The sequence below is a fragment of the Arachis duranensis genome, unplaced genomic scaffold (genome assembly GCF_000817695.3).
Source record: "Arachis duranensis cultivar V14167 unplaced genomic scaffold, aradu.V14167.gnm2.J7QH unplaced_Scaffold_165934, whole genome shotgun sequence".
Classification (NCBI taxonomy): Eukaryota; Viridiplantae; Streptophyta; class Magnoliopsida; order Fabales; family Fabaceae; genus Arachis; species Arachis duranensis.
The window spans coordinates 217,874-232,842 of record NW_026264258.1 but is presented as its reverse complement, the minus strand read 5'-3'; the positions used below and the strand labels follow the sequence as shown (position 1 = coordinate 232,842).

Below are 14,969 nucleotides of genomic sequence, written 5' to 3'. Positions count from 1 at the left end.
TATATTTAATTTATTCTAATTTTTTTACAATGAAATTTAATTATAAAATTTAAAATGATGTAAGAAGTCAATTAGAAACTATAAATATAAAAATTTAATTACAAATTTAATAAAATTATAGAAATCGACAGAAAGTTTTAAACACTGATAAATTTACTAAAAAAAACGAAATTAAAATTGTAGCAATAAAAGATATGCTCCATATGACGAAATTATCCAAACCCTAAAAAACTACTTAAAATCTTTAAATTATCCTTTTTTAAACCCTAATTTTCTTTATCCCTTTTCTATCCCCAGTACAAATACTACTAGCAACACAATAATGTTATAAAATTATCAAAGACTAATTCAATCAAAGAACTAAATCTTAAAAAATTTGTTTTGATTTGATAATTTTTTTTATCATCAACCATGCAACAAAAGACTCTAACAACCTTGTAATATTGATTGAGAGGATCAAAAGAGACATCAATAATGGCAGTGTAGAGAAAGCAATAGTGGCAGGGTCGCAAGAAGCTAACATAGTGGTAGAAAAAAGGGTTGCAGATGATGAGGGAGTGATAGTAGTGGCCGACTATGATTCAAACAAGGCCATGGCTAACTCCAATGACAGAAAAATTTGTAGTAGAGGATGGTAGGAGGGAGGAGGAGGGTAGAGCTGGAGTCGGAAAGGAAGAGATTGTCATGGCAGAGGGAGTAGCAAATGACGGTGAATATGAATTTGAGCAAGTGCTTAACCTTCAGTGTCTATCTCCTATCAGCACAAAACGTAGCAAGACATTTATTAATGACCTTTGCTTGATCAAGGTTAGCTTCTGAAAAAAGAATGTGGTCATCCGCAAAGCACATATGAGATAACTTCGACCCATCTCCTTTTATATGGATGGGCTTCTAAAATTCGTGACCGACAGCCGCATTGATGAGTTGAGAGAGCCTTTCAATACAAAGGACAAAATATAAGGAGAAATAGGGTCTCCTTATCTAATACCTCTCGCAGGAGTGAATTCATTAAGATCCTCACTATTTCATAAGACTCTCATTCTAACATTAGAAATGCAGTGAAGAATGAGATTAATGGTATAGGAAAGGAACCCAATGTCTTTAAGGGTGTCTTCCACAAAACTTTTCTTAAGCTTATTATAGGCTTTTTGAAGGTTAATCTTAATAGCCATCCAATCTTTTGAGCTTTTTTATTTCCCATGAAATAAATCATCTCTTGAACAATAATGATATTATTAGAACTATGCTGCTGAAGACAAAACTACATTTGGTAGGCTGGACAATCTTATTCATAAGCCTGCGCAATTGATTAGCATGAATCCTGGTAACCACTTTATAAAAAATATTACAACGACTAATAGGACGCATTTGTCTGGCCCTAGTAACAGGGTCAATTTTAGAGATCAATGTAAGGTTCCCACATCGGTTGGGGGGAAAACGAAGCATGCCTTATAAGGGTGTGGATACCTCTCCCTAGCATGACGCATTTCGACGAGTGAGTGTGGGGGGTTTCGATTATCATCCCTAACGTCAAAGGCAAAATCGTGAGGCCTTATGTGCTAAAGTGGACAATATCATGCTAGTGGGTGGTCTGGACTGTTACAGATGGTATCAGAGGCGGAGTTTGGATCGATGTGCCAGCGAGGGCGCTGGACTCCCTTAGGGGGGTGGATTGTAAGGTCCCACATCAGTTGGGGAGGGAAAAGAAGCATACCTTATAAGGGTGTGGATACCTCTCCCTATCATGACGTGTTATAACGAGTGAGTGTGGGGGTTTCGCCTATCATCTCTATCGTCAAAGGCAAAACCATGAGATCTTGTATGCCAAAGCAGACAATATCGTGCTAGCGAGTGGTCTGGGCTGTTACAATCAGAGTGATAAGGGTTTCATTAATCTATCCAACCTTCCTTGGATCCAATACAATATATTACACCAGAGAATACAAATCCATTCCAACATAATCCCACTGGCTTTGATAAAAAATGGGTTGAATGCCATCTCTCTCTGGCACTTTAAGACTCCCCATATTAAAGGTGGCTTCCTTAATTTCTAAATTAGTAACCATGCTGCCAATACAGTTAATCTCCTTGCCATTAAGATTGGAAAAACAATTATATAGGACAAAAGGAGCTCTCGGTAGAGTATCCTTATCTATCTATGAAAAAAGTTTTAGCTAGATCCTCCAAGAGACTAGGTTTTGTGATCAGATTGCCTGCATCATCAACAAGAGAAGATACTTTATTCCATCTTCTTCTAACTATAGTTGATCCGTGAAAGTATTTCATGTTACAATCTCCAACCGCGATTTACTTGCACCTAAATTTTTGGTACAACAAAAATTCTTTATGGGCCAACACCTCTTTATATTCACTCCAGAGCTGTTTTTGAAGATTCTCAAGGAAATAATTATTGCTAGTAACCAATTTGAAAGCAATGCCTTGAAGTCTTCTTAATATAGTTCTTTTGTTTTTGAAAATGTCCCCAAACACATTTGTATTCTAGTCTCTAAGATAGCGTTTGTTTTAAGGTACTGAGACAGAGACTGAGAGACTGAGACTCAGTATCGTGTTTGTTAGTTCAGAGACTAGTACTAAAATTTCTGTCTCTGTCTCTAAAATTTCAATATTTCAGTACTTCCAAAAAGTAGGGACACATGGGACTGAAATTTTTAGAGATGGAAACTGAAATTTTAATAACATTTTATACCTAAAATACTTTCATTTCAATTAATTAATTCCAATTTTACTCTTTGTGCAAATTAAATTAGAGTTTCATTCTTGTTTCAATTTTATCTCCCATTTTGCACCAAACAGAATACTGAGATTTATTTCAATCTCTGTCTCTTAGTCTCTATCTCTCAGTCTCAGTCTTTCCATCTCTGTCTCTCTACCAAACGCTACCTAAGAGAATTCTTGAAACTCACAGTACCACTAGTCCAAGAGGAAGAGACATCCCAGAAATTCATGACCAAATTATTGAAATTCGGGTGTGACAGCCAAGCCGCCACAAATTGAAAAGTTCGCTGATTCCTGTTATGTATAGAAGTAGCATAAGGTTGCAGGCAGATGGGGGGTATGGTCAGTGCAGTAATTCGGCAAATGCTTCAAGATCCCTTCCAGGAAAGTTAATTGCTAATCTAAATTACTCGAGTCTCGATCCAATCTCTCGACAAAATTTCCCCTTTTCTAAGTGAACGACCAACCAACAAAATCCAGATCAACCAGCTCGCACTCAGAGACGCATCTTTGGAAGTCAGAGCACGCATTATGCGTAGCATTCACAGAATCCCCTTGACGCTCATAGGCATGGAGGATACCATTAAAGTTACCTAATAAACACTAAGGAAGGTTTATATTTCCATCCAGGGATCACAGCTTGTTCCAGAGATTCCTTCTACTGATGCGTTTGGGGCTTCCATAAACCATAGAGAGGAGCCGAGGAATCAAATCAACACCAATAACCTAGAGATGAACCAACTGGCAATTTTGCTCTTAGACATCAATTCCATGTACCAGAGTCCCAAAGGCACCAGACACCACCAGAATGTCCATTGGCTTCGACAATGAAGGAGCTATCAGAACCAATTTTATTTTTGATCTGTAAACCATGCACTCACTAATTTGAGGTTCTAGCAAAATCATGAAATTAGCATCATACTCCTTTCTGAGGTCTTTGATGAGAGAGTGGAAAGTTTTGCTATCGGCACCCCGGCAATTCCAACAATAACATTCATGATAACAAACTAAAAGGAAAGAAGTCACCAACGACTAAATCAAACCTGGGCATGAGGCCCCGACTTGTCGTGTTTCTTACCCAGGGAATTATCCCTCTTTTTTCTTTCTTGTCACTAGAATCAAGCATAATCACATCTGTAGGTCTTCTGAGGTATTTTCCGGCATCAAGGTCCCCACGAGAGTCAGCTGAGAGCCAGAGGAACTTGCATTAATAGTAAATGATTATTCTTTACTGCAAAACTTTCCTAACCAGAAAGGCTTGCTTCATAGCATCATAAGCTTTATATTGTTCCTTTTGAAGATGTCACATATAATTTATCACTACCCCTTTCATGTCTTTTGCTTTTGGAGATTTCTTCTTTGGAGTCACAGGAATATGGATCTTGGAACCTTCAAGAGAGGGAGGTGGAACCTTGCTATTAGGTTTAGAGGTGGCCAGGTGGGTTTCACCCCTTTCTCAGTACTGCGGGCATCAGTTTTGTTATGAAGGCCCTTTTTACTACTTTGTGAGTTTTTACCGGCTCCAACCTGTAATATTTTTTTTAGTAGATTAACTTTTATTGTTCACAACATGGGCTTTTCAAGGACCAGGCCCATTAGAAATATTCAAGGCCACGATGACATTCTCATGCATGGAATTCTTAGACGTAGTGTCCGTTTCTTCCTCGTGCAAGATATTGAATCGCGAGCCGTTAGCATTAATGGGCATATCCCCCTCATCATCTCTTTCGTGATTTATAGGAAGATCTTGATCAATCATACCTTCGATCTTTCCTTAATTATTCAGGATACTTTTTTGCCTAATATGGCGTTCGACTAATATCCAAGGCCCAAAATTAGGAGGAGCTTGATTTCCTCAAGGATCACTTTCAATGTCTTGGTTCTTTCCATTTTGGTTATCATTTTCACCGGGGATTTGATCTCGAGAGTCTACTTTATTTTTTTTTCACGGTCGACCTCCTGGTTTACCGTCTTCTCCATCAAATTATCAGTACATATATTTGTCTAATGACCATATTTGTATTGGTTGGTTGATTCTTCTCAACACATGGAGTAGCAATCTCTATGTCTTTATTTAGTTGATTCAAGTCAACGTTAGATCTAATTCTAACTCTTTTAGTATTACGTTGCACCAAATCTTTTTTCTGTTTAAAAATTCTAGTAGATTTATATTCTTAAAGATTAAAAAAATATATTTAAATTTTTAATTTTTTTAAAATTTAGACATATTGATTCTTAGGTCTAATTTGTTCTATTTTAAAAATTTTTTCACTTGTGCATAAATGTATTTGTATATGAGTCTATCAGACCCAAATGAATATAAGATCGGTGTGTCTAAATTTTAAGAAGATTGAAAATTTAAATGTATTTTTAAATTTTTAAAAAATTTAAATGCCGGGAGGTCAAAAGGTCTTTGCCAATTTCTCTAGTTTGTAAAACGAAAATTCTCGTATTTTATATATTTGATATAAAAAAAGAAAAAGAAAAAGAAACGGAAACGGAAAAAAGTTGTGCTTATTTTGCAGTGTTCCCAGTTACCGGCGAGTTTGGACTGGCCGCAATCGTCGTCGCCAGCCTTCTGTGCTTCCGCCTCTGCCAGTCTACAGAGACCCGAAATTATCTCAATTCCAACATTCAAACATTCGATATTGGTTTCTCCAATTCAATCTAAGAAATCTGTGATCCTCTCTCGAGTTGGGGTTTATCTCAAAACCCAAAATCAAACCCAATCATGGAGGCATTGGCGTCAAACCCCCGAAGAAGCACTGCCTCCAACAAACAGCAACAAGAAGCGAAGATTCCGAAACCCCAACGACCGAACCAATTTCCATCACACCGGGACGCGGTGCACGTGTCCCCAAATGCGAGAAAACTGTGCGAGCTGCTGACGCGAACCCCTCCTAACGACATCGAAACTGCCCTAACTAACTGTGGGATCCGGCCTTCCCAAGATGAGGTCCACGAGGTCCTCGGGCTGTCCTACAGCGTGCCGTCGTCGGCCGTGAAGTTCTTCCGGTGGGCCGGGCAGCTTCAAAAGCACTCGGGCCATGCCTGGAACTTGATGGTGGACCTGTTGGGGAAGAACGGGGTGTTTGAGTACATGTGGGACGCCATCAGGTCCATGAAGCAGCAAAAGCAGCTGGCATTGCCCACCTTTGTCTCCGTTTTCGAGAGCTACTGCACTGCTGGCAGGTTCAATGAAGCCTTTATGAGCTTCGATGTTATGGACAGGTACGGCATTCAGCCCGACGTTGTTGCCGTCAATTCCCTCCTCAGCGCCATCTGCCGCGAGGACAATCAGACAACCGTCGCATTGGAGTTCTTCCATAAGATCAAGGGCAAGATTCCGCCCGACGGGGATACTTTCGCCATTTTGCTGGAGGGCTGGGAGAAGGAAGGAAATGCCGCCAAGGCCAAGAGCACGTTCGGCGAGATGGTGGTTAGAATTGGTTGGGATAGGAAGAACATGGCTGCCTACGATGCTTTCTTGATGACATTGGTTCGTGCATTGCAGGTTGATGAGGCTGTCAAGTTCTTGAAGGTGATGAAGGACCATGACTGCTTCCCAGGTTTGAAATTCTTTACCAATGCTCTTGATATTATCATCAAGCAAAACGATGCGGCTAATGCTGTCATTTTGTGGGATGTCATGCTTGAGAGTGCCTTGGTAGTGCCTAACTTAGTAATGTACAATGCTGTCATTGGCTTGCTTTGCAATAACAATCAGATAGATCACGCCTTTCGCCTGCTCGATCAGATGGCGTTTCAGGGTGTTTTCCCTGACTCCCTCACTTATAACATTGTTTTTGAGTGTTTGGTGAGGAACAAGAAGGTTCATGTGGCCGAGAGGTTCTTCAACGAGATGGTGAAGAACGAGTACCCGCCCACCAGTACCAACTGTACCTCGGCCATTGCAATGTTCTTTGATCGTGATGATCCTGAAGCAGCGCAATCGATTTGGACTTACATGGTTGAGAATCATATTAAGCCGCTCAGTGATGCTGCCAATGAGGTGCTACTTGGTCTTTGTCAGCTGGGCCGGCTCTCGGAGGTGAAAAGGTCAGCGGAAGACATGCTGGATTGGAAGATCATGATATATGAGTCCACAATGGCAAAGTTGAAGGATGCATTCTATAGAGATAGTAGGACTGCGAGGGACAGATATGACAGTCTGTCCAGGAGGTGGAAAGCTCATGGCAAATTGTAATTTAGACAAACCTTTTCTTTTTGTGTTGAACTTTTCAGTATATAGCCATCACTGACTGAGATAGTGTTAAATGAGTTTTATCCTTTCACTCCCTCGCAGTAAGCCCTTCCCTTTGAAATTCTTTTGCATCGGGAGTTATTTTTGCTGTCTATAGTCTTTTCTTCCATTCATATTACATGTTTATGTTAAATGTTTACAGGTGGTCATTATTCTTGATTCTTCTGTCTTCTACATGTTCATGAGGTTGGTATTTTTGAAGTTGGCAACAGTGCTACTTGAGATGAACTTCATTGAGGCCCCTGAATTGTAGTTTCTTTGTGCGTGAGGATTTTGAGTTTCCATATATTATGGAGTTACCATAATATGAATTGCTTTGTATGAGTGAATAATTTGCTTTGAAAATAACGTTAGTATTTTAGCTGGAGGTTAAGTCTTCACCTCAATGGTAGGGGGTGATGACTTGTGATGCGGTAGTCACAAGTTCAAATGCTGGAAATAATCTCTCCACTTGTGGTAGTAAGGTTGCAAATAGGCCTACCTTCCTTAAACACCATCCACTGGGAAAGCCTAATGCTTTTACAGTTCTGCCCAGCTTTATCTTTCACTCATTCACACTCTGGTTCTCTGGCTTTTTTTTATTTGTATCACCCGTACAACCATGGTGGGGTTTCTATATTTTCATTCTCCAGCAATTTCCCCCTCTTCTTTTACTCAAAATGCTTTAATATGTGAGCTTACCAAGCTTGGCAATTTTGTTTGCCTTCCATTACAGTTCAGATTGCAGAAGTACTGTGATCTAATACTCATGAAGTATTAAGTTTTACAAAGGGGTAGCAGCATATCTGGTTACTATTTGTTATATGGAATTTTTACTATTTATATGTGGATCTTGAATGCAAACGCCTCATGTATCATGTCCTGTCATTTTTGTTATCACTTGGTGATGCAAATGGGGAACATGGTATTGAGGATCCAACTTTTATAGTTGAAGGATAAAAGCTCCTTTAGTGGTCTGCATGCCACTCTGAGGGTCTTGTTTTCTTTTAAGTTTGGCAAACTTAGAAGGAAAAGTTCAATACCAGATGGATACCTTAGATATTGTTCTTCAATTTGGAGAGATCATCAATTTATTTTTGCAAGTTTGCCATGCTCTTGAAGAGATTAAGAATTGATTGACAGGAGCAATCTTTCTCCGGAGCCACAGGACTTAACAATAGTCCTTGTCTCTGTTTTGGTTAGTTTGTCTTTATCTTCCATTTTTCTGATCTTCAATTACCTTTGAAAGTCGTCCACAAGATTGTGCTGTAAATGCCAAGCCCAGGCAGTTGTCATTGCAAATATTTGACAAGCATGAGCAACATTAGATGGTCAACAGTTGGCGCAAGGGTTGATGTTTGAATTCTCACATTTTATTCAAGGTTTCCTGTTTAGTTATTCTTGTGATTTGTGAATGTTCGGAACGGTGATCATTCTTATAAAAGCTTTACTTTTACCAAATGTAAGCGTGAGGCACTAGTGCACTAAACTAATGTCAAGTGCGGTCTGTTTATTCGGTTTTCAGTATCAAATTATGCACAGGAATTATCATTGTTTGTACGATGTTATGGTTCTTTCTATAGTTCACACATTCGTCGCTTAATGCGTGCAGCTATCGTTGTAATGTATGATTGAATATGTAGTACAAACTTGCAAGCAAACTGTTATTAGTTACCTTGGTTTGTTCTATTACACTGCACTAGTGAAAATTTTCATGGATAAAGCTGATTCGTTTCTAGACCTTATTAAGGCTTCTCATAGTTTGCGAATCATTCTGTTAGTTTTGTACCCTTAACATTTATGCGTCTGATAAAGCAATTGCTGCTTTTTTATGTAAAAATGGTCTAACTAAATTCATGTATATATATTTTTATAAAACATAAGTTGTACTTGATAGAGTGCTTAATCAGGTTTAAAGAAGAGGGGGAATTAGTATATAACTGAGTGTGATTCATACGCGTTACATATCCTAGACATAAGATTTGCAGTGTTTATTTTGAATGTGTAACTCTGGAAACAGTCACCTAAAAATAGGAAAACGTTCTTTTACAACAAGCTTGTTTTTAAAGCAAGGGGGAAAATGTATATTTACTATTTCTTTAAAAAATTTTATGCGAGTGTTTGCTACTAAGACGTAAAGATAAGATGTTATTTGCTAATCTAGAAGTGTGTATAAGGTTGTAAATTGTAATTCTCCCCAAGTAGGAATATGTACTAGTTAATATATGCTTTACGCATGCAAGTGTGGACCCACTTATACTTGAGAACAGAATTTGCTATGAAGGCAGAGTAAGAAGAAGGATTTTGCATCTAGCAATGCAAGTTTGGTATTTTACCTTTTCACAATTAACATATAAATCAAGATTCCCAGTTCATGGGTAATATTTGCTATATGGCTATTGAAGTTTCTAATCATATAAACAGTAGGAGAATCATAGTCTCACAAAATTTGAATATATTCTTAACAAATAAACTTGTTTTTTCATTATTTGGAAAAGAGTGTATATTAATCCTCTTTCATATATGTACGAATTTTACATTGAAATGATTAATCCATCTCTTTTTCTCTTAAAATAGTGGAAACAAATTTATCATTTTACACAGTAAGATTATTTTATGACATGGTTAGGAATTTAAAATATATGAAAATGCTAGAAAATGAAATGGGATATAGTAATTTGCGCACAGGATCAAATGCTTTAAAGTTGGGAAAGGAATTAAACGAAGATACTAAAACCCCATTGTAAATAGAGTTAAAGAACTCAAATTGTTTATGTGCTTCATGTTCTGAAGCCAAACTACTCTCTTTTCATCACAACACAGAACAAAACAGAGAGAAAGCAGAGCAGTGGGAAAAAGAATGTTTTAGTCTCTCAAGACTGATTGATTCATGCTCTATGCCTACGGCTTTCAAGAGAAAACTCGATCTCCATCGGCGGCAGGGCCGAACGAACCCCTTGATCTGGCTAGCAGCGATCCTATGCACCATCATAGCCATAGCAGTTGTGATTGCAGGGATAGTAGTTTTCATCGCATACTTGGTCATCCATCCAAGAGTACCTGTGATCAGCATCACCAATGCTCATTTAGACCTTCTCCGGAACGACTACGCCGGCCTCCTCCAGACACAGCTCACAGTCATTGTGAGGGCTCACAATGGCAATGCCAAGGCTCATGCTACTTTCTCTGACATAAGCTTCAACATCAGCTTCCAAGGCCAAGGCATAGCCGTCCTCGTTGCGGATTCTTTGGAGGTTCCTAAGAATAGTACTAAGGATCTTAACTATGTTATTCAGTCTTCTTCCATTCCTTTGACTCCTGATCAGATGGAGAAAGTAGATGATTCTTGGAAGAAGAATGAGATTGCCTTCGATTTCAAGGGAAATGCAAGGACTCGGTGGAGGATAGGGCCTGTAGGATCTGTTAAGTTCTTGTGCCGCTTGAACTGTCAACTCAAGTTCCATCCTTTGAATGGCAGCTACATTCCAAATAGGTGCACCTCAAAATCAAAATGAATCTCTTCTTATTCTCCTCCTTCTTTCATAATTCAACTTACATATTCTTAGTTTTCTTGCCTATGTAGATATTATTTCAGCTAATAAAATTCAGTATCTATTCTTAGATTCTTTGCTTTTCAAGTAGATTGTCATGTTTTAATATTTCTTCATGTGTAACTCAGCAAACATGTCTCAGTGTTTCATAATATATTTCCGCCATGAAACCCTTCTCCTTTTATTTTTATATTTCGACTAACAATAAAATAGAGTGAAAATTGAAAAGAATTTTTTTTTTGTTGTACTTAAAAGTGAGAAAGTTTGATATATTATTTTGCAGAAATTACAAAATAAGTTCATCTTTTATTTATTTAATTTATTTTATAGTTAATTTTAGCTGGCCAACTTTATTATTAATATTATTTTTGTTTTCAACTTACACTCAAGTAAGCAAACCAAGGAAGAGGGAAAATATTACGAAATTTAAATTGAGAGTTAATATTGAAAGATTCATCCGGAAGGAAAAGACAAGTAAAATCCAGATCCTTTCTTTAACGTTGAAAAAGTGTCAATGATTTGCACCTTTTGCTTCTTTTTGGAAACTTTCTAGTGAAGCTTTGCTCTCTCGAGCATATTGTAGGGTAAGTATTAGGTATTTGGCAATGCCTTTGTTGTTAAGTTTAATGGTAACACCTATATTGTTTTTAATTCATTTCCCTCTTTTTGGATATCTCTAATATATTAGTATTTTAATATTTCAACTTTCAAGCTTGTATTATATATTAAAAAAATTGAAAATAAAAGTTGTTATAAAATAAGGGATAAACAAGAAGACAATTACTGAAATTGAAAAAAGAAAAGATAAATTAAAATTAAAAAAAGTTTAAAATTAAATACAAAGAGAATTATTTTATTTTTTTATTTAATTTTTTGATAAAATAAGATAAAAACTCACTTAACTTAACTTATTCACATCTAGTTCGTAATTGAATCAAATGGACTTGTTACGGTAGGTAACCGGAGATTAATAACGCGGATGGCGTTAGGCGGCCCAAGTGTATGATGGAGGAGGACTCCGGGCAGGTCCGTGACTCGGAAGGCTCCGTCCGACTTGTGCTCGCGTGTGAATGGGGGGTGGTACCTGCAAAGACACTCCGATGCCTAAGTTAGCAAGAGCGTAAGCAGGTCTTAGAGAGTATTGGACTTAGAGATACCTGAGGGCGTGTCAGTGTATTTATAGAGATGAGCCAATAACCACCGTTGGTGTAGTGCCGTATCTTTAGGGTGGTAACCGTCCCTCCAGGGTATGAACAGTGCCCCTACTTGAGCCCAAAGTCTCATTAGAGTTTGGGTTCAAGTATCTAACTCGGGTTCGTAGCCGACTTGTGTGGAGGAAGCGTGGGTCTTATAAACCGACGTGATTTTTGCGACCCTTCGCTTCTGACAGTTACGTCAATTCAAACGTCGTGTCCGTTGAGGGATCATTTAGGGATTGAGGGCTTTGGTAACGGTGCAGTCTCATTAATGACTGCCTCGCTTTTTACCATTATGCCCCTTAGCCCTTCTTATAAATATTTTCCCTCTCTTTCCATTTTCCGTTTCTGCAATCTTTCAAACTTTCTCCTTATCTTGTTCATACTGCATCCTTGTGTTCGAAGACTTCTGTTCTTCTCCAACCTCCATTTTCGGATAAAGGTTAGTTTTGCTTTTTCCATGTCATGCTTTATGTTTGCATGTTTTGCTTTGCGAGTAGATAGGTTGACCCGTAGATTCTAGTTTTGAATCTCTCTTCTTTGGTGGCCGTGTTTTTTGATTTTCTTTTTTCTTTTTCCTTTTTGTAGGTTTTCTGCCACTTTCTTCTTTATATAAAAAATGGCTTCTGTAGACATTCTTTCTCAGTGGGTTGACGATACGGTCCTTGGGGAGGAACCGTTGGTTGACGCTGAGTTCATCACCCACCTTCGTACTCATCATAGGCTCTGTACTTCGGATGAGGACGAGCCCAAATATGAACTGATAATCCCAGGTCCTGAAGACCGGGTCTGTTTTGGGAGAGTTGATGAGGCGGCCCCTCACTTTTTCTTTATGTATGAATGTATGATCACCCGTTTGGGTGTTTTTCTTTCTTTCTCGGATTTTGAGATATCCGTTTTGCACCACTGTAAGGTTGCCCCTACTCAACTCCATCCCAATTCCTGGGGTTTCTAGAAGATTTACCAGTTTATAAGCCACGCTCTGGACTTCCCGACTTCCTTGAGAATCTTCTTTTATCTTTTCCATATGACTAAGCCCTTTAGTGGGCTAAACAACAAACAACAATGGGTATCCTTCCGAGCCATTCAAGGTCGGAGGATTTTCACCCTTTTTGACGAATCCTTCCACGACTTCAAAAACTTCTTCTTCAAGGTTCAAGCTGTAGAGGGTCACCACCCCTTTTTTCTGGACGAGCATTCCTTCCCTCGTTTTCCCCTTTATTGGCTGCCGGCCACCCCTTGTGAAAAGATTGGTCTAGATGACCTAGACGAGGTGGAGGCGGCCATTGTGGGGTTTTTCCGAGAAGCATGGGGGAAGACCTCATACTTAGATACGAGAAAAATCCTTCAGGGGACGCCAACTTTTGTTCAATCTCAACTAGGTAGTGCATGCATTCTTTATTTCCGAGTTGTTACTGCCGACTTGTATTTTACCGACTTGTAACTTGGTTCTGTTCGGAGCCACCTTACCGCTTTGGCCGAGGAGAGCTTTAGGGCGGCGGGAGTTTGTGGCAAACTTTTGGATATCTTCGAGAAGACTCCCCTCAGCTCCTTGGGGACTACCTCAAAGGTTGCGGAGCTGGAGGAGAGGCTTCTCATGTTTGAAAAACATGAGAGGGAGTTGAAGGCGGAGAGGGATAAGTTGAGGAAGGAGAGAGATGACCTTCGGGAGAAGGAGAGCCAGCTGCGAGCCCAATGTACTATGGAGGTGAATCTCAGGAAGGCAGCCCAGGAGAGTTACCAAAGCCTATTTAAAGATATGGTGGAGGTGAAGAAGGATTTGGTGAACTCTCGGAATGCTTATGCTGACTTGGAGGACTCTATCGCCGATGGCGCCGAGGAGTCTTGGAGAATTTTCCTGGAGCAAGTCAGAGTTATTGCTCCCGACTTGGATCTTTCTCCTCTACATCCTGACAAGGTAGTTATTGATGGCGCCATCGTTGATCCTCCTGTCCCCGAGGTTGTTTCTGAGTCAGACCTGAAGACTCGGGGGCAGAGGATTATAGAGTCTCCTCCTCATTCCAAAGATGCTCCGAGTTCTTCAACCCTTGCTCCGACTTCCTCCTTGGCTCCTCCTTTCGGTCCTGGTGGCGTTCCTCCTGGTGGTGATTCCTCTACTCCATCCAAGAAATGACTTCTTTTTATTTTTGTGGCTATATGGGGGCCCGGCCTGTGGGTCCCCCCTTTTTTAAACTTCTATTTATTTGCTGGTGGTTGTGAACAATTTGCTTCTGGCCTTTTAAGGCCGTAAACAAAACATTCTGTTTGTTGCCCTTTTTGGATAAGGGTTTTCTAATCGAAGTAGGTGCCCTTTTTTGGATAAGGGTTTAAGTTACTTTGCGCGTGTACATGCTTTTCCGTTTTGAATATGTTTGATCTTTTTCGGAAAACCCTTTTGTTAGCTTGCATTGTTTTCTCGAGCCTTTTTCGTGCAAAGACTTGTATGCAAACTTTAAACTTTTCAGGTTTTCATATCCCTTTTGTTATCCTTTATACTCAACTTTGCTATAGTGAGCTTTTATGACTTAGGTTATTTTTGCGATGCGTTTCCCTTATGCTCGGTTCTTCACTCCGATTTACGGGTTGAAGTACTTTCGAGCTTTTTTTCTCTGGGTTCTCATTTTGACTTGTGAGTCGGATTGTTCCCGAGTTTACGATCGGCTTATATAACCTCTTTACGCCGACTTGTACCTCGTCGTTTTATCCTGACGACCATGTTAGGTCGATTCATGGGATTTTCACGCTTTGTCGAGCTTAAGTCGGCGCGTTTAGAAAGACTTATAAGAAATAAAGGAGGATATTTTAAGAGAAATATAGTGATAAGAAAGATCTTTATTAATCGGGAAGGTACCTTTTTGCTACTAAGGGTCTTGACAGCATATTTTCCCTTAGCCTCTACTATGATGCCTCGTTAAAAACCCCTCTCCAGAAAAAACCCTTTTTTGGGAAAAAATCATGAAGCTGGGAAAAGAGTACATCAGGGAGTAGAGTTCGCTTTTAACTGTAGTACCTTTTCATGTTGCAAGCATGCCACGACCTTGGTAACTCAGTGCCATCCAGGTCGGTTACTTTATAATAACCTTTCCCTAACACTTCCTTGATTTTGTATGGCCCTTTCCAATTTGCGGCGAGCTTTCCATCTCCTGACTTGTTGACTCCAATGTTGTTTCTGATTAGGACCAAGTCATCTACGGCAAATGTTCTTCGAATGACTTTCTTGTTGTATCTGGTAGTCATCCTTTG

General features: G+C 39.3%; 2 protein-coding genes across 2 annotated transcripts; both read left to right on the top strand.

Annotated features, from left to right (window-relative positions):
• The first annotated feature begins 5,217 nt into the window (after positions 1-5,217).
• Positions 5,218-7,159, top strand: LOC107475466 (pentatricopeptide repeat-containing protein At1g77360, mitochondrial-like). Its single transcript, XM_016095106.3, has one exon. It carries the CDS (start codon positions 5,468-5,470, stop codon positions 6,941-6,943), a length of 1,476 nt encoding a protein of 491 aa, XP_015950592.1. The 5' UTR covers positions 5,218-5,467; the 3' UTR covers positions 6,944-7,159.
• Positions 7,160-8,792: 1,633 nt separating this feature from the next.
• On the top strand, positions 8,793-10,626 carry LOC127743963 (NDR1/HIN1-like protein 12). Its single transcript, XM_052256223.1, has one exon. The coding sequence runs from the start codon at positions 9,877-9,879 to the stop codon at positions 10,492-10,494; it is 618 nt and encodes a 205-aa protein (XP_052112183.1). The 5' UTR covers positions 8,793-9,876; the 3' UTR covers positions 10,495-10,626.
• The last annotated feature ends 4,343 nt before the right edge of the window (positions 10,627-14,969 follow it).